Source organism: Pseudophryne corroboree, chromosome 5, assembly GCF_028390025.1.
Source record: "Pseudophryne corroboree isolate aPseCor3 chromosome 5, aPseCor3.hap2, whole genome shotgun sequence".
NCBI lineage: Eukaryota > Metazoa > Chordata > Amphibia > Anura > Myobatrachidae > Pseudophryne > Pseudophryne corroboree.
Window position 1 is genome coordinate 228,370,962 of NC_086448.1, and position 20,544 is coordinate 228,391,505.

Here is a 20,544-nt window from a genome sequence, read left to right on the forward strand (position 1 = left end):
GCGTGACACTGCAGTGCCACTCCTAAATGGGCCCGGTGTTTGTGTCGGCCACTAGGGTCGCTAATCTTACTCACACAGTCAGCTACCTCATTGCGCCTCTTTTTTTCTTTGCGTCATGTGCTGATTGGGGAGGGTTTTTTGGAAGGGACATCCTGCGTGACACTGCAGTGCCACTCCTAAATGGGCCCGGTGTTTGTGTCGGCCACTAGGGTCGCTAATCTTACTCACACAGTCAGCTACCTCATTTTGCCTCTTTTTTTCTTTGCGTCATGTGCTGATTGGGGAGGGTTTTTTGGAAGGGACATCCTGCGTGACACTGCAGTGCCACTCCTAAATGGGCCCGGTGTTTGTGTCGGCCACTAGGGTCGCTAATCTTACTCACACAGTCAGCTACCTCATTGCGCCTCTTTTTTTCTTTGCGTCATGTGCTGATTGGGGAGGGTTTTTTGGAAGGGAAATCCTGCGTGACACTGCAGTGCCACTCCTAAATGGGCCCGGTGTTTGTGTCGGCCACTAGGGTCGCTAATCTTACTCACACAGTCAGCTACCTCATTGCGCCTCTTTTTTTCTTTGCGTCATGTGCTGATTGGGGAGGGTTTTTTGGAAGGGACATCCTGCGTGACACTGCAGTGCCACTCCTAAATGGGCCCGGTGTTTGTGTCGGCCACTAGGGTCGCTAATCTTACTCACACAGTCAGCTACCTCATTGCGCCTCTTTTTTTCTTTGCGTCATGTGCTGATTGGGGAGGGTTTTTTGGAAGGGACATCCTGCGTGACACTGCAGTGCCACTCCTAAATGGGCCCGGTGTTTGTGTCGGCCACTAGGGTCGCTAATCTTACTCACACAGTCAGCTACCTCATTGCGCCTCTTTTTTTCTTTGCGTCATGTGCTGATTGGGGAGGGTTTTTTGGAAGGGACATCCTGCGTGACACTGCAGTGCCACTCCTAAATGGGCCCGGTGTTTGTGTCGGCCACTAGGGTCGCTAATCTTACTCACACAGTCAGCTACCTCATTGCGCCTATTTTTTTCTTTGCGTCATGTGCTGATTGGGGAGGGTTTTTTGGAAGGGACATCCTGCGTGACACTGCAGTGCCACTCCTAAATGGGCCCGGTGTTTGTGTCGGCCACTAGGGTCGCTAATCTTACTCACACAGTCAGCTACCTCATTGCGCCTCTTTTTTTCTTTGCGTCATGTGCTGATTGGGGAGGGTTTTTTGGAAGGGACATCCTGCGTGACACTGCAGTGCCACTCCTAAATGGGCCCGGTGTTTGTGTCGGCCACTAGGGTCGCTAATCTTACTCACACAGTCAGCTACCTCATTGCGCCTCTTTTTTTCTTTGCGTCATGTGCTGATTGGGGAGGGTTTTTTGGAAGGGACATCCTGCGTGACACTGCAGTGCCACTCCTAAATGGGCCCGGTGTTTGTGTCGGCCACTAGGGTCGCTAATCTTACTCACACAGTCAGCTACCTCATTGCGCCTCTTTTTTTCTTTGCGTCATGTGCTGATTGGGGAGGGTTTTTTGGAAGGGACATCCTGCGTGACACTGCAGTGCCACTCCTAAATGGGCCCGGTGTTTGTGTCGGCCACTAGGGTCGCTTATCTTACTCACACAGTCAGCTACCTCATTGCGCCTCTTTTTTTCTTTGCGTCATGTGCTGATTGGGGAGGGTTTTTTGGAAGGGACATCCTGCGTGACACTGCAGTGCCACTCCTAAATGGGCCCGGTGTTTGTGTCGGCCACTAGGGTCGCTAATCTTACTCACACAGTCAGCTACCTCATTGCGCCTCTTTTTTTCTTTGCGTCATGTGCTGATTGGGGAGGGTTTTTTGGAAGGGACATCCTGCGTGACACTGCAGTGCCACTCCTAAATGGGCCCGGTGTTTGTGTCGGCCACTAGGGTCGCTAATCTTACTCACACAGTCAGCTACCTCATTGCGCCTCTTTTTTTCTTTGCGTCATGTGCTGATTGGGGAGGGTTTTTTGGAAGGGACATCCTGCGTGACACTGCAGTGCCACTCCTAAATGGGCCCGGTGTTTGTGTCGGCCACTAGGGTCGCTAATCTTACTCACACAGTCAGCTACCTCATTGCGCCTCTTTTTTTCTTTGCGTCATGTGCTGATTGGGGAGGGTTTTTTGGAAGGGACATCCTGCGTGACACTGCAGTGCCACTCCTAAATTGGCCCGGTGTTTGTGTCGGCCACTAGGGTCGCTAATCTTACTCACACAGTCAGCTACCTCATTGCGCCTCTTTTTTTCTTTGCGTCATGTGCTGATTGGGGAGGGTTTTTTGGAAGGGACATCCTGCGTGACACTGCAGTGCCACTCCTAAATGGGCCCGGTGTTTGTGTCGGCCACTAGGGTCGCTAATCTTACTCACACAGTCAGCTACCTCATTGCGCCTCTTTTTTTCTTTGCGTCATGTGCTGATTGGGGAGGGTTTTTTGGAAGGGACATCCTGCGTGACACTGCAGTGCCACTCCTAAATGGGCCCGGTGTTTGTGTCGGCCACTAGGGTCGCTAATCTTACTCATACAGTCAGCTACCTCATTGCGCCTCTTTTTTTCTTTGCGTCATGTGCTGATTGGGGAGGGTTTTTTGGAAGGGACATCCTGCGTGACACTGCAGTGCCACTCCTAAATGGGCCCGGTGTTTGTGTCGGCCACTAGGGTCGCTAATCTTACTCACACAGTCAGCTACCTCATTGCGCCTCTTTTTTTCTTTGCGTCATGTGCTGATTGGGGAGGGTTTTTTGGAAGGGACATCCTGCGTGACACTGCAGTGCCACTCCTAAATGGGCCCGGTGTTTGTGTCGGCCACTAGGGTCGCTAATCTTACTCACACAGTCAGCTACCTCATTGCGCCTCTTTTTTTCTTTGCGTCATGTGCTGATTGGGGAGGGTTTTTTGGAAGGGACATCCTGCGTGACACTGCAGTGCCACTCCTAAATGGGCCCGGTGTTTGTGTCGGCCACTAGGGTCGCTTATCTTACTCACACAGTCAGCTACCTCATTGCGCCTCTTTTTTTCTTTGCGTCATGTGCTGATTGGGGAGGGTTTTTTGGAAGGGACATCCTGCGTGACACTGCAGTGCCACTCCTAAATGGGCCCGGTGTTTGTGTCGGCCACTAGGGTCGCTTATCTTACTCACACAGTCAGCTACCTCATTGCGCCTCTTTTTTTCTTTGCGTCATGTGCTGATTGGGGAGGGTTTTTTGGAAGGGACATCCTGCGTGACACTGCAGTGCCACTCCTAGATGGGCCAGGTGTTTGTGTCGGCCACTAGGGTCGCTAATCTTACTCACACAGTCAGCTACCTCATTGCGCCTCTTTTTTTCTTTGCGTCATGTGCTGATTGGGGAGGGTTTTTTGGAAGGGACATCCTGCGTGACACTGCAGTGCCACTCCTAAATGGGCCCGGTGTTTGTGTCGGCCACTAGGGTCGCTAATCTTACTCACACAGTCAGCTACCTCATTGCGCCTCTTTTTTTCTTTGCGTCATGTGCTGATTGGGGAGGGTTTTTTGGAAGGGACATCCTGCGTGACACTGCAGTGCCACTCCTAAATGGGCCCGGTGTTTGTGTCGGCCACTAGGGTCGCTAATCTTACTCACACAGTCAGCTACCTCATTGCGCCTCTTTTTTTCTTTGCGTCATGTGCTGATTGGGGAGGGTTTTTTGGAAGGGACATCCTGCGTGACACTGCAGTGCCACTCCTAAATGGGCCCGGTGTTTGTGTCGGCCACTAGGGTCGCTAATCTTACTCACACAGTCAGCTACCTCATTGCGCCTCTTTTTTTCTTTGCGTCATGTGCTGATTGGGGAGGGTTTTTTGGAAGGGACATCCTGCGTGACACTGCAGTGCCACTCCTAAATGGGCCCGGTGTTTGTGTCGGCCACTAGGGTCGCTAATCTTACTCACACAGTCAGCTACCTCATTGCGCCTCTTTTTTTCTTTGCGTCATGTGCTGATTGGGGAGGGTTTTTTGGAAGGGACATCCTGCGTGACACTGCAGTGCCACTCCTAAATGGGCCCGGTGTTTGTGTCGGCCACTAGGGTCGCTAATCTTACTCACACAGTCAGCTACCTCATTGCGCCTCTTTTTTTCTTTGCGTCATGTGCTGATTGGGGAGGGTTTTTTGGAAGGGACATCCTGCGTGACACTGCAGTGCCACTCCTAAATGGGCCCGGTGTTTGTGTCGGCCACTAGGGTCGCTAATCTTACTCACACAGTCAGCTACCTCATTGCGCCTCTTTTTTTCTTTGCGTCATGTGCTGATTGGGGAGGGTTTTTTGGAAGGGACATCCTGCGTGACACTGCAGTGCCACTCCTAAATGGGCCCGGTGTTTGTGTCGGCCACTAGGGTCGCTAATCTTACTCACACAGTCAGCTACCTCATTGCGCCTCTTTTTTTCTTTGCGTCATGTGCTGATTGGGGACGGTTTTTTGGAAGGGACATCCTGCGTGACACTGCAGTGCCACTCCTAAATGGGCCCGGTGTTTGTGTCGGCCACTAGGGTCGCTAATCTTACTCACACAGTCAGCTACCTCATTGCGCCTCTTTTTTTCTTTGCGTCATGTGCTGATTGGGGAGGGTTTTTTGGAAGGGACATCCTGCGTGACACTGCAGTGCCACTCCTAAATGGGCCCGGTGTTTGTGTCGGCCACTAGGGTCGCTAATCTTACTCACACAGTCAGCTACCTCATTGCGCCTCTTTTTTTCTTTGCGTCATGTGCTGATTGGGGAGGGTTTTTTGGAAGGGACATCCTGCGTGACACTGCAGTGCCACTCCTAAATGGGCCCGGTGTTTGTGTCGGCCACTAGGGTCGCTTATCTTACTCACACAGTCAGCTACCTCATTGCGCCTCTTTTTTTCTTTGCGTCATGTGCTGATTGGGGAGGGTTTTTTGGAAGGGACATCCTGCGTGACACTGCAGTGCCACTCCTAAATGGGCCCGGTGTTTGTGTCGGCCACTAGGGTCGCTAATCTTACTCACACAGTCAGCTACCTCATTGCGCCTCTTTTTTTCTTTGCGTCATGTGCTGATTGGGGAGGGTTTTTTGGAAGGGACATCCTGCGTGACACTGCAGTGCCACTCCTAAATGGGCCCGGTGTTTGTGTCGGCCACTAGGGTCGCTAATCTTACTCACACAGTCAGCTACCTCATTGCGCCTCTTTTTTTCTTTGCGTCATGTGCTGATTGGGGAGGGTTTTTTGGAAGGGACATCCTGCGTGACACTGCAGTGCCACTCCTAAATGGGCCCGGTGTTTGTGTCGGCCACTAGGGTCGCTAATCTTACTCACACAGTCAGCTACCTCATTGCGCCTCTTTTTTTCTTTGCGTCATGTGCTGATTGGGGAGGGTTTTTTGGAAGGGACATCCTGCGTGACACTGCAGTGCCACTCCTAAATTGGCCCGGTGTTTGTGTCGGCCACTAGGGTCGCTAATCTTACTCACACAGTCAGCTACCTCATTGCGCCTCTTTTTTTCTTTGCGTCATGTGCTGATTGGGGAGGGTTTTTTGGAAGGGACATCCTGCGTGACACTGCAGTGCCACTCCTAAATGGGCCCGGTGTTTGTGTCGGCCACTAGGGTCGCTAATCTTACTCACACAGTCAGCTACCTCATTGCGCCTCTTTTTTTCTTTGCGTCATGTGCTGATTGGGGAGGGTTTTTTGGAAGGGACATCCTGCGTGACACTGCAGTGCCACTCCTAAATGGGCCCGGTGTTTGTGTCGGCCACTAGGGTCGCTAATCTTACTCACACAGTCAGCTACCTCATTGCGCCTCTTTTTTTCTTTGCGTCATGTGCTGATTGGGGAGGGTTTTTTGGAAGGGACATCCTGCGTGACACTGCAGTGCCACTCCTAAATGGGCCCGGTGTTTGTGTCGGCCACTAGGGTCGCTAATCTTACTCATACAGTCAGCTACCTCATTGCGCCTCTTTTTTTCTTTGCGTCATGTGCTGATTGGGGAGGGTTTTTTGGAAGGGACATCCTGCGTGACACTGCAGTGCCACTCCTAAATGGGCCCGGTGTTTGTGTCGGCCACTAGGGTCGCTAATCTTACTCACACAGTCAGCTACCTCATTGCGCCTCTTTTTTTCTTTGCGTCATGTGCTGATTGGGGAGGGTTTTTTGGAAGGGACATCCTGCGTGACACTGCAGTGCCACTCCTAAATGGGCCCGGTGTTTGTGTCGGCCACTAGGGTCGCTAATCTTACTCACACAGTCAGCTACCTCATTGCGCCTCTTTTTTTCTTTGCGTCATGTGCTGATTGGGGAGGGTTTTTTGGAAGGGACATCCTGCGTGACACTGCAGTGCCACTCCTAAATGGGCCCGGTGTTTGTGTAGGCCACTAGGGTCGCTAATCTTACTCACACAGTCAGCTACCTCATTGCGCCTCATTTTTTCTTTGCGTCATGTGCTGATTGGGGAGGGTTTTTTGGAAGGGACATCCTGCGTGACACTGCAGTGCCACTCCTAAATGGGCCCGGTGTTTGTGTCGGCCACTAGGGTCGCTTATCTTACTCACACAGTCAGCTACCTCATTGCGCCTCTTTTTTTCTTTGCGTCATGTGCTGATTGGGGAGGGTTTTTTGGAAGGGACATCCTGCGTGACACTGCAGTGCCACTCCTAGATGGGCCAGGTGTTTGTGTCGGCCACTAGTGTCGCTTAGCTTAGTCATCCAGCGACCTTGGTGCAAATTTTAGGACTAAAAATAATATTGTGAGGTGTGAGGTATTCAGAATAGACTGAAAATGAGTGGAAATTATGGTTTTTGAGGTTAATAATAATATGGGATCAAAATGACCCCCAAATTCTATGATTTAAGCTGTTTTTTAGTGTTTTTTTAAAAAAACACCCGAATCCAAAACACACCCGAATCCGACAAAAAAAATTCGGTGAGGTTTTGCCAAAACGCGGTCGAACCCAAAACACGGCCGCGGAACCGAACCCAAAACCAAAACACAAAACCCGAAAAATTTCAGGCGCTCATCTCTAATAAAAAGGCTTTGCACCAGGAGCAGATAACGAAATCACTGGACCTTAAAACAAAGCGCCTAATTCAGCATGGAATGCCCAGTGAAGTGTGTGCACGTGCAGAAGCTGCATGTGCGCACACTATGAAATGCAACGGCATCTCACATCTGTGAATGCCTCTCCCTGATTGACAGGCAGAGGCATACGCGGGGTGGGAGGGGGCATTGCAGCAGCATTTAAGGGGTGTCGCAGGGACATTGGAGGGCATGGTCTGTAAGGGACGGGCCGCGGTGGCTGCATGACGACACATGCAGCCGCTGCAACCCAAAACATGGTGGGTAGCTGTCTGCCTTAGCAGCTAGGCTGCGTTGGCAGAGGGCTACCCTAAACATGCAAAAGCATTGCTGCTGTGCAATGCTTTCGCATGTGGGTGGGGAGGGGGGTGGCTGGATCCAGTATGCGGGCGGACTTGCCTTATGCTGGGCGTCCCCCTGCATGTCAGTGTAATGGATCGTAGATCCAGGCTGAATTAGGCCCAAAGTCCCTAATTTGGAAAGGGTCCACAGTCTCCTGGAAAAATGCTCAACTTTCATGCAATCCGCAGACCATTACCTTTTCTTAGTTCAAGTGGGTGGGCATGATGAAGAACAGTTCTCTGCCCACATACCACCCACCTATACCTCCCTCTATACAACCTCCCAGAGAGGGACTATCAGAAATTGGTAAATCAGCATCTATGGACCCCACTAATGTATGGGTCCTGCACCACCTGCAAGGTGGTTCATCTTGCTGCAAGTTTGCACACTAGAGATGAAATGTGCATGCCAGAAATATAATTGTAGGACCAACCCTTAATGAGTTGCTACTTTCCCATTTGTGCATCATTACAATGGGTAACAATTTGTAGTTATCGTCATTCTGCATATAAGGCAATGTGCTTTTCTGCATGAAAACAGAAATAGGAGAATAATATCACATAAAGTTTGTAATTATCATCAGCTTCATAAATGCCTATTACTGTTGAAGATGTTGGTCTATGGAACACTGAAAGAAGAGAGACAACCTCACAAGAAATGTCCAAATTTGATGTAAATTTTACATTCGTACATATACTTTCTGCATCATAAATGTCTTATGTGCTTCTTAAATTATCTGTTGGTGTGGGCAATTCATGTGACACTGAGCTCATGTGTTTATAAGCCAATGTACAGAAAGCTGGCAGCTTGAGGATGCCATGAGATATTTATCCAGATCACACTGAGCACACTTCTGCCAGTGCATGGGCTGCACTCACTTTTGTCAATACTCATGAATATTCATATAGAAACATAGAATTTGTCGGCAGATAAGAACCACTTGGCCCTTTTTTTTTTCTTTTTACATTATTTTTTATCTCTAACCTTAATTGATCCTTATTTCTTTGTAAGGATATCCTTATGTCTATCCCATGCATGTTTAAATTGCTCTACTTGTCTTAGCCTCTACCACCTCCGATGGGAGGCTATTCCACTTCTCCACTACCCTTTCTGTGAAGTAATTTTTCCGCAAATTTCCCCTGAACCTCCCCCCCATCCAGTTTCAGTGCATGTCCTCGTGTCCTATTGCTTCTCTTCATTTGGAGAATGTTTCCCTCCTGGACTTTGTTAAAACCCTTGATATATTTGAAAGTTTCTATCATGTCCCCCCTTTCCCTTCTCTGCTCCAAACAATACATATTGTGATTTCTTAGTCTTTCTGGGTATGTTTTGTGATGTAGGCCATGCACCATTTTAGTTGCCCTCCTTTGTACAGTTTCTAATGTATTAATATCCTTTTGAAGATATGGCCTCCAGAACTGAATACAGTATTCTAGATGAGGCCGTACCAATGACCTATACAGTGGCATTATTACTTCTTTCTTTCTGCTGCTGATTCCTCTCCCAATGCAGCCAAGCATCTGACTAGCCTTCCTCATTGCCTTGTTACATTGCTTACCTGCCTTTAAGTCATCTGAAATAGTGACTCCTACATCCCTTTCCTCCTCAGTAGTTTCCAGTATAGTGCCATTAATACTATATTTAGCCTTTGGATTTTTGAGACCCAAGTGCATGATTTTGCATTTTTTGGCATTAAACTGTAATTGCCACACTCTTGACCATTTCTCTAGTCTATCTAGATCCTCAATCATTTGTTTTACCCCACCTGGTGTGTCTACCCTGTTGCATACCTTTGTGTCATCTGCAAAAAGGCATACTTTCCCTTTAATGCCATTTGCAATGTCACCAATAAAGATATTAAAAAGCACTGGTCCAAGTACAGATCCCTGGGGTACTCCACTGGTAACATTTCCCTCCTGTGAATGCACTCCATTTACCACAACTCTCTGTTTTCTATCCTTCAACCAAGATCTTATCCATTCAATAATCCTAATATCCAATCCCAAACTTTCAAGTTTATTTAGCAGTCTGCGATGTGGAACAGTGTCAAAAGCCTTACTAAAGTCTAGATAAGCTATATCTTCGCCAATGACTTCCAGTGACTACAAACATAACTTTATGTATTGTCTACTCAGGTATTGTCTACTCAGATAAATTGAAAAGCCGTTGTGTGTGGGTGACATGTCTGTTATATAATAATCACAGTAGTATTTTTATTAAATGTATTACAATTTTCCATCACATTTAAATGTACTCATTTAAAAAAGTATTTTGTTTATTGTTCTTTACTACGATTAAGTCAGTGGTTCTCAAATTGTGTGCCGTGGCACCCTGGGGTATCTCGGGACACTTGCAAGGGTGCCTTGGATTGGTGGTCCAGGACCAATTCAAATTATTTATGGTCAATGTAATAGGCAAAACTAGTGTTGGTGGCTGTCAATCATTAAACATGTGGACAAACAGAAGCACATCCTGTTCCTCGCCACATAACTGAACCTAAGGATGACATATAAACACAATTTACTTAATTTAATATCTCTTTCTAAATTTCTCAATAAGAAACCTTTGGCCTAGGGGTGCCGTGGAAAAACCCCTGATACTCTAGGGTGCCGTGATTCAAAAAAATTTGGGAACCACTGGGTTAGAGATTGTTACAGGAAATTACATTGAAATGTGGCTTATTCCTTGTATTGGATGTTTTTCTCCACACAGCTGAGCACACGGACTCCGAGTCAAGAAGAAATTCCCTCAGTGTACTGTGAAGCAAAGATGGTGGATCCTACATACCAGTTTGTGAAGCAACAGCTTTTTAAAGCCATTCAGAAAGCAGGCCTAGGCACATGGGTGAAAAAGCCTCCAGAGCAAGATCAATTTTTACTAACTCTGTAAATTCCTGATACACCTTTATCCTTTACCTGGATTCTTCTGGGACAATACAAACTGGCAGAATTTTTATGCCTCCTGTGCAAACTTTGTTATGAATAAACCCAATTGGATTATTTTTTTAATGCAGTAATTACATAATATGGATAAAGACCATGTTATATGTGTTTGCTCCTTCAAGGCTAGCAGGAATGTGATGTGTTAGTCTTGTCCATCATTGAGGTAGTAAACATTATAAGCAGGGCTAGATTTAAATTATAGGTGCCCTGGTCCTCTCACCATTTTATGGGTGGAGTTATCAGAAAAAAAATGAAGTTAGACTATAAATGGGTGTGGCTAATGCCAAAGTGGTCTTAACTATAAAGAAGATTGGTGGCATTGTAAGCAAAATGAACAGCACAAGGATATATGAATTATGCCAGTGAGAATTGGATTGGTTAGTAGCATGGCAGAGACATCCTTTCTGGAGGTGTCTATAGGCATGTATCCTATCCTATGTGATTAATTATAAATCCAGCCTTGTTGCTAAGCATACTTCTACACAAAGGTCTCCTAGTGTAGACCACAGTGTAGTATTGGACCTTGTGTCTAATTTTACTTATGCCAGAATGGCTACACTATATTGTCTCTAATATAATAACAGGGTTAATAATAGTTAGAGGAAAACAGAGAACAATGGTGCAGCTGTATTAACCTGGAGAAGCGATAAAGCAGTGATAAGCGCAAGGTGATAACGCACCAGCCAATCATTATGGATTTGAAAAATGACAGCTAGGAACTGACTGGCTGATGCATTATCATCTTCCACTTATCACTGCCTTATCACTTCTTTATCCCTTTTTCAGGCTTAATACATCTGCCCCAATGACAGAGATTACTTAGTTCCTGGTAGGTAATATTTAACTTTCATTATAATATTGAAAAATATCCATTTGAGGACTATGCTCCCTTATGACATCTAACTGTATCCCAGGTACTATTTATCCATGTAATTATTTCTTCTCATTGGGTGGGAATTATTTGTCAGTCTATTCTTGGCACCTATGTTGTTCTTTGACATTCCAGGTGAGATATATGCTACTATATCAAAGTTTTTCCTATCATCCATGTTCCATGTGTGCTTTGATTGGAAGACCAAGAAATGATAAACTCAGGGTCACATGTTATGTTTACTAGCCCTGAAATCCAAGTAACCAGATTACTAAAGATGTCCAAACCACCATATGTATTACTAAACTAAACTGTAAACTAAAAAATATATTGTATTAATACAAATCCAAAATTAAAAAAACCCAAAAAACATTTGTTTGGGAAATAATGTTTTTTTTTCCCATTTAGTGAATAAAATTGTCAATATTCATGAGGTAATAGCCAATCCTATATAAGTATGGGTTTTTATGTCAAGAACTTCAAATATATTAACTGTATGGAAGCTTACAAATAGCACCGTGTCACTTATAGCAGGCTTTCATAGAACTTTAGTTATCTTTATTGCCAACATATTATTTGATTTTTGCATGCAAACAATACTACAAACTTTTTATTTTAAAAAGAGTAGTTTGAGTTAACTGTAAAATGTCCAGCATGGAATAGCAATTTGCAGTTTCTAAGAGGAGAAACTACTTTTCTTCTGCTAAACTGCACCCGTTGTCTATACCAAGCGGAGTTAGCCATTTTGTAAACTGAACCAGCGTACCATACATGAGAATGGAGCACTTCATTAGGGGCCAGCAATTAAGGCAATTTCTAGGATGCAGCCATATACAGTGCCTTGCTAAAGTATTCACCCCCTTGGCTTTTTACCTATTTTGTTACATTACAACCTGTAATTTAAAAAAATCTGAATTTTATGTGATGGATCTGCACAAAATGGTCTAAGTTGGTGAAGTGAAATGAGAATAATTTACAGTATATAAAAAAAAGATTTTTTTTTTAAATATAAATTTGAAAATTGGCATGTACATATGTATTCACCTCCTTTATTATGAAGCCCCTCAAAAGTTCTGGTGCAACCAATAACCTTCAGAAGTTACATAATTAGTGACATGAAGTCCACCTGTGTGCAATCTAAGTGTCACATGATCTGTCAGTATAAACACACCTGTTTTGAACGGCCCCAGAGGCTGCAACACCACTAAGCAAGAGACATCACACCATGAAGACCAAGGAGCTCTCCAAACAAGTCAGGGACAAAGTTGTTGAGAAGTACAAGTCAAGACTGGGTTATATAAAAATATCCAAATCTTTGATGATCATGCGGAGCACCATCAAATCCATCATCTTCAAATGGAAAGAACATGGTACCACAACAAACCTGCCAAGAGAGGGCCGGCCACCAAAACTCACAGACCGGGCAAGAAGGGCATTAATCAGAGAGGCAGCACAGACACCAATGGTAACCCTGAAGGAGCTGCAGAGTTCCACAGCAGAGACTGGTGTATCTGTGCATGTGACCACAATAAGAGCTGGGCTTTATGGACGAGTGGCCAGAAAAAAAGCCATTACTCAGTGTTAAAAGTAAGAAGGCACATTTTAAGTTTGCCAAAAGGCATGTGGACGACTCCCCAAATGTATGGAGGTAGGTGCTCTGGTCAGATGAGACTAAAATGTAACTTTTTTCGTCCACCAAGGAAAACGCTATGTCTGGCGCAAACCCAACACATCCCATCACCCCAAGAACACCATCCCCACAGTGAAACATGGCGGTAGCAACATCATGCTGTGGGGATGTGTTTCAGCAGCAGGGACTGGGAAACTGTTTTGAGTCGAGGGAAAGATGGATGGTGCTAAATACAGGGATATTCTTGAGCAAAACCTGTTTCAGTCTGCCTGTGATTTGAGACTGTAACGGAGGTTCACCTTCCAGCAGGACAATGACCTGAAGCATACTGCTAAAACAACACTTGAGTGGTTTTAGGGGAAACATTTAAATGTGTTGAAATGGCCTAGTCAAAGCCCAGATCTCAATCCAATTGAGAATCTGTGGTCAGACTTGAAGATTGCTGTTCACAAATGGAAACCATCCAACATGAAGGAGCTGGAGCAGTTTTGCCTTGAGAAATGGGCAAAAATCCCAGTGGCAAGATGTGGCAAGCTCCTAGAGACTTATCCAAAGTGACTTGCAGCTGTAATTTCCGCAAAAGGTGGCTCTACAAAGTACTGACTTTAGGGGGATGAATAGTTATGCACGCTGAAGTTTTCTGTTATTTTATCCTATTTTTTGTTTGCTTCACAATAAAAAAATATATATATTTTCAAAGTTGTAGGCTTGTTCTGTGAATGAAATGATGCAAACCTTCAAACAATCCATTTGAATTCCAGGTTGTGAAGCAACAAAATGAAAAATGCAAAGGGGGATGAATACTTTAGCAAGGCATTGTATTTTCAGCCATTGTGTGGCCAAGTAGTACCACAATATGCCATAGGGATTCAGGTTACATTCTTATGAAGATGGCTTGAGGTAACAAAATGGCTACCTCTGCTAAGTGTGCACTTCAACTAACAGAGGTTGGTGGAGGCTTTGTCACAGAGTGAATTTCAGAATATTTTCATTTCTTGGCTGGACATTTTATAGATCTTTATTACTGTGGATAACTTCTACTCTGAAACCAGTTTATACATGTTCTTCTAATAAATAGAAGTGGAATTAAGATAACAAGACAATATCTTCTTTAAAGCAAAACAAGACTTTGTCCCTGCTTCAAACCCTTTGTAATAGCAGTATGAATGGCTGACATACTGTCAGTTATAAATTAGTCGGGTCATTGTAAAATAGTAGGCTACTCAGGGGGGAAGAGATAAGGCGACATTAATCCTTTAATCTGCCCATCCATTCTTGTTTGGATTTTCTGTTGCAGTTCATATTTACCTGCAAGACAAATTGCCCATTTCTGCTGTCTCACGCAGAGTCTTCACTTCTCTGCTTAGATAGCATCTTGCCGCATTTGTCTTCCCCTTCAGGAGAACAAAGCGAGTATTCCTGAAAAAAATATCTGCAACGCTCAGCATTCTTAGTGGTTGTGTATAAAATTGTAGAAATACATTTACAGCTGCATTTTTTCTGTTCCTCTTTCCATATACTGGGCTGTATTTAGAGTTTTAGGTTGTTCCTCTTGGATGAATATGCCATAACTTACTTGTTCACCTCATATACAGTATATAACCAATACTATATCTCTCACCAGGGGAATTTGGGTTTATGATATGGAATGTTACAAACTATTATTAGATTATTGGGCTGAATTCTATGTGCAAATCTCAGAATTGGTTCATATACAGTGTACTGCATATTTCATATTGGAAACACAATTAAAGAGGACCTGGTGACTACTGATTTAATTGCTTTAGTGCAAGCATTGGTGCTTCTATTAGGTGCAACGTGTGCAATGCTTATGGGCCCAAACTGCCGTTGCAGCACTCAATCCAACTACCTTAACCTGCTCCTGTCCGTACCATTGTTCTGACGATATCTTTGGAAATACGCTGCCGGCACCGCATGTTTACATTAATATTTTTTTTAAGAGAACAAGGGGACCATGGACATCTGACACAGAGACCCCCACCAGTCTTACAACGCCCATAAGTAGATAGCTCATTTGCCCTACTTTGTAGTTAGTAAAAAATGCATCTACATAATCTTAATATGTAAGAGTTTTCTAGCATATAACATAAAATAAATGTATGAGAGCTTACATGTGTGATTGTGGGCCTGATTCAGAGATAGACAGAAGTATAATGCTGCATGAAAGCTGCATTGACTTTCTGTCCGATCTCTAGGAGGGGTATGTAAGAGATGTCTAAGTAGAAGAGCCGCCTCCTGCAAGTAGCTGCGATCCCACCACTGGGACCATCGTTGCAAGCTGGGATCCAACATCACGACCATCGGCTTCACGCAGGTGGCCAGCTGATTATTCCAGGAAGTCTGTGTGGTGACACGCAGACCCTTGGCTCTCTCCTCCCCAAAAATGGTGGATGACATGCACCTGTTTTCAGTAATGCAGCCCTCCATCTGTCCCCTGTCCACAACCCACATTGCCTCTGCCTGTCAATCAGGCAGCGGAAGAGGGGAACTATGGGTGAAAACGGAAGGCCCATTATGTGTATGCGCAGTTTGGACCTAACGGTATCAATATGGTATCCCGCCGCACGGGATGCCAATGGTCAGTATATCGACACTGGCACCCTTAGCGGTGGAATGACAGCAGGGGGGGGGGGCGAACGCAACGAAGCCCCTTGCGGGCTCGCTGTGGGTTTAGTGGCGAGCTTTGCATGCCACAGGTTCAATTCTCCCTCTATGCGTGTCGTGGATACCCATAGAGGGGGAATCACCTACCTCGCCGGTATACCGGCGGTGGTATGGTTCCCCCGTCATGATCCCGGCATCGGTATTGTGACAGACGGGATTCCGATGAGCGGTATGCTGACCTGCGACCTTGCACAGCGGCAGATTCCTAATTCCATGGCACAGAGTATCTGCATCCGACTCTGAATCAAGCCCTGTGTATCTTATCGTGTCCTTCATACAAATTGTACTTTATTGGCCAAATACTATTTAAGGCAGTCTGACAGCGATTCATTTAAGCTTATTGATCTGGAAAGTAATGAGAAAAGAAAAAAGACACAGGAGACAATTTATCAATGCAATTTTTCAGAAAATACATCAATTAAGCTTCCCCCACATCTTTGAACAGGGTACTGCAGCAGATATCTGTAATGCCTTTTTGCACGGGTGGTCTTCAGTTTGCCGGCTGTCGGGATCCCGGCGCCGGAATCCTGACAGCCGGCATACCGACACTTTATCTCCCTCTTAGGGGTCCACAATGCCCCTGGAGGGAGAATAAATATGCGCGCCACCGTGCCCACAGCGTGGCTAGCGCAGCAAGCCCGCAATGGGCTCATTTGCGCTTACCACGCTGTCGGTATGCCGGCGGTCGGGATTCCGGCGCCGGTATGCTGGTCGCCGGGAGCCAGGCCGCTGGCTTACCATACTACACCCTTTTTGCACATGCACGGGCTGATGTAAGGTGACAATATTATCCCTTTTACCTGTGACGCTCATGAATTACACAGGTTCTGTGGCTGATTAAAACCAGCTGAAATGTAGGCTTGAAGTCAGCCAGCCACAGAACCTGTGTAAGCCATGAGCGTCCCAGGTAAAAGGGATAATATGGTCACCCTAGTGATGGCAGCCCATGAATATTAGCTTGGCTGGGTCCGAAACCCAGAAATAAAATGATTGCATAATACAGTACTTTGCAGTGGCAGGCTTATATCGAAACCCATGCCACTACAAGATAACGTACCACCGATTATGTGGCAATAAGAAATTACATTTATGGGAGAAACATTGTGAACATTGATACATTAGCTTTACAAGCACATTATTCAAAACTTATGTAAATGGTGCAAGACTTGTCAAAAATAACTTCGATATACTCTAAAACTCAGTGATGCTAAGGGGCCTTTTATCAATTACATGTGGTATATGCCTGACAGCAGCCATTTTCGTGGGCTACCCGCAGATAATAAGTATCGCCAAATGTATCTAAGGAGGCCTGCAGCAGATTGAATTTGCAGTGGGGGCATCATTCTTGCTGTATTTACTAAGCTCCGGAATAAGACTACAGACTGCAAAAAGTATCGGAAGAGGGATCCATAGGATTCTTCCTCAGCGTTTTCCACTCACGCATGTGCAGTCAGCGTGGCGTGGCAGCTGCTGGGAAGCAAAAGTAAAGTGATCACTAATGTAATCGTTTTACTTTTACACATCGCGGGGACGGACGTGTGTATATTATTACATCCAGCAGAACTTAATTTCTTATAGACGCAAGCAGTGACGATAAGAAAGTACAATTATTGGGTCTAGGACCTGGTAATTAGTAAATATGCCCCACATCAACCGTGGAGGAAAGTAAAAATGGTCATGTGACTGAGTGGATATTTTGTGTAGTCACATTCATTTGGTAATAGCTCGTCCTCAAGCATCTCTTTATTCTATTTGGTGCACACTAATTTAATACGAACTGGTAGAACATGGCGGATACTGTAAGTGTTTGAAACGGGAGAAAATATTGGGATTCTGGCGGTCATAATTCCGACGCCGGAATCCTGACAGGCGGTGAAATACCACAGCCGGAATACCAGGGCCACAGGATTTTCTCCCTCAAAACCCATAGAGAGAGAATATAACCTGTGGCGAGCGCAGCGAGCCACTATGCCTGCAGCATGGCGAGTGTAGCGAGCCCGCAAGGGGTTTTCCAGTGCTCGCCCCGCTGCCGGCATACTGGTGGCCGTGATCCCGCTGTTGGGATCATGACAGCCAGGATCACGACCACCGGTAATACTTATGTATTCCGTTTGAAATATGTGTATAATTTTCACATTCCATTCCATATTTTCCTCAAACCCATACTTGTCCCCTGACATTCAGTTCCATTCAAACTTCGTTCAATCTAGGAACCCTGTTAGACTCATTAAACCAGGCATGTCCAAACTGCGGCCCTCCAGCTGTTGAGAAACTACACATCCCAGCATGCCCTGACACAGCTTTAGCATTCTCTGACAGCAAAACGGTGTCAGGGCATGCTGGGATATGTAGTTTCACATCAGCTGGAGGGCCGCAGTGTGGACATGCCTGCATTAAACTCACCCAATTCATCATCACTCCTACAATCAACTATGCATGTTCACTCTGTATTCAGATACATGTGACACTATTAACAGATGTAATTTTCATCTATCATCTCATACATATACTGTACTTGTCTTGGAGAGACATGACCATATACAATACCTTTATACCATAGTTTCCTACCCTCCCTCATTCTGCAGGAGACTCCCTGAAATAGCAGCAATCTCCCTCACTCCCTGAAAAGTCCAGCAATCTCCTTGATTGCACCTTAGCCCCCTTATGCAGCTATTACATTCTTGGGGGAAAAATAAATCAGAGATAAGTACATTCAAATGGGATCGTTAGTGCCATTTCCCTGCATTGGTTATAAGGCACAATGATCCCTATGGCCACTTACAGTATATCGAACCTATTGTAAAACACAATACACGAACAAATCCTGCAAAATATCAGTGTCTTTTCTTCAACAAATAAATATTACTAACTTTGGGGCTCATTTACATTTGGATGTAAGTTATTTTCATGACACGCCTCTCCGATGTAGCAGTAGATTCAAGTGGCCTAAGGGACCTTTTACCTCAGGGGGAGGAGGCACAACACAAGGGGGAGGAGTTAGGCCAGCGGGAGAGTTCCCTACACTATCCACGCCACCAACTATTACCTTTAGTAATCAGGTGGCGAGCAAAGCGATCCCACGGGGGTACTTTTCGGGTACCCTGTTCGGCCGTAGCTCCTCCCCCTGGTGACGTCAGAAGGTCCCTTCTCCCACTCCGATTTAGAACCAACCCCGCGCTGATAGGTGTTACTTTCACAATCTCCCTGAAATGCTTTTTCAAAAGTAGGCAAGTATGCTTTATTTTGTATGACTCATTACAAAGAATAATAGGAAGCAGACCAATATTTGATGTGGGGTACAGCTTTGAAATTACCTGGCCTCCTGGTAGTGAACGTAACAGCATACATATTTCATGCATTTTGTCCTGAGATAAAGGTACTGAAATTTGGTGGAATTTGGGGATAAATGTTGACAAAATTCAAAATATAGGGGTAGAGTTACTAAAACTACTTAATGAAAAGGTGCAGGTTGTCCGTAGCAACCAATCAAATTACAGCTTTCATTTATGTAGTACATTCTAGGAAATAATAGCTGGAATCTGATTGGTTGTTACATGAAACACCTCCATTTTTCCTTTTTAAAAGATTTAGTAACTGTAACCCATAATCTCAATTCAGTCTGTTAAATTTAGCCCATTATCTGCTTTAAACTGGATCTGCACACTGAGAATCTACCAGAACTGGGTTCCTGTAGGATGCTGTATTCCACTTTGTCTCTTGCTGGATGTCATAACTGTTTGAATAATGGACCGTTTGAGTCTTAGAAATGCTATGTGCAAATATTCTAGTTTAGGACAATACTGACCACAAATATGTACACAAAGGAAGCATGATTTAATGGCAATACTGTATAATCCAATGTACATTTGTAAGATTTGTAAAAATAAATAAATTGAATTTACGAAAGGTGGATTTGCTGCTTGTTCCAGTAAATTACACTGCTATCTTATAAGTGAATGTTTCTGTTCAGTAAATAAAAATAACAGTAAACGATCAAATCGCTGAGTTCTCTCTGTTTACTTGAAGTGTTTTATTTTATGTTACAGCTTTAACTTGATACCGAAGTGACTGTCTTTGTTATAGTCAACAATCCTGGAAATGTTTAAATCTTGAGTAAAGAAATCACAAATACTATAGGGTAGGTACATGCGGTGTGCAGGGCCGGCGCCACCATTAGGCAGCTTTAGGCAGCTGCCTATGGGCGCTGGCCACTGGAGGGCGGCATGCTCCACTTAGATCTATTTTACAAAAAAAATAATATTTTTCTATGTAAGCCCGGGGACGGCCGCGGCGAGTATCTAGTCTGCCACCAACGGCAGTGTATTGGTTTTCCTGCAGCTGCTCCATGTCGCTAATAGACGGAGCTGCGGCCCGGGTACGAGAGAGCAAGTCAGGAGACGGGCTCCACACAGACAGCCTAGACGTCAGCGCTAACATGCCATGCGCTTGTTTACAAGTTGATGACTCACCCTGTGTGGCGCCCGTCTCCTGACTTGCTCTCTCATACCCGCAGCCCCGTCTAGTTCTGCTAGAGACATGGAGTAGGGGCAGGGCTGTCGGCATTATGCGGAGGAGAGTCAGACTCAGAGGCGTCATTAGTAAGGATTGCAGCCGTTTTATCCCCGCCTCCGTCCTAGACAGCAATTCAAGTTCTCCCCTCTGGTAACCATCGACGATCCCTTCCCCTAACATTATCATTATTACTGCTGCCGGAAGCCCCAAGATGAGGGCAGAAGGGTGACGCTGTGGATGGTGATGTCTACTGCATCCGAAAGGCGAGAATGCACTCCTGTGACGCCAGGTTAGTACACACAGTTACACCCCCAGTGTCTCCCTATCCCCTCTCTGCCGCCCGGCATCTCCCTATCCCCTCCCTGCCGCCCCGTGTCTCCGTACCCTTTCCCTGTCGCCCCGCGTCTACCTATCCCCTCCCTTCCGCCCGCATCTCCCTATCCCCTCCCTGCCGTCCCGCATCTCCCTATCCCCTCCCTACCGCCCGGCATCTCCC

General features: G+C 45.5%; 1 protein-coding gene across 1 annotated transcript in view; it reads left to right on the plus strand.

Annotated features, from left to right (window-relative positions):
- Positions 1–19,534, plus strand: part of ADARB2 (adenosine deaminase RNA specific B2 (inactive)) — a 1,046,420-nt gene extending 1,026,886 nt beyond the window's left edge. Inside the window, exon 11 of the mRNA XM_063922155.1 lies at positions 10,121–19,534. Coding sequence (XP_063778225.1) covers positions 10,121–10,297 — 177 coding nt within the window. The 3' untranslated portion in view covers positions 10,298–19,534. The remainder of the gene's footprint in view (positions 1–10,120) is intronic.
- The last annotated feature ends 1,010 nt before the right edge of the window (positions 19,535–20,544 follow it).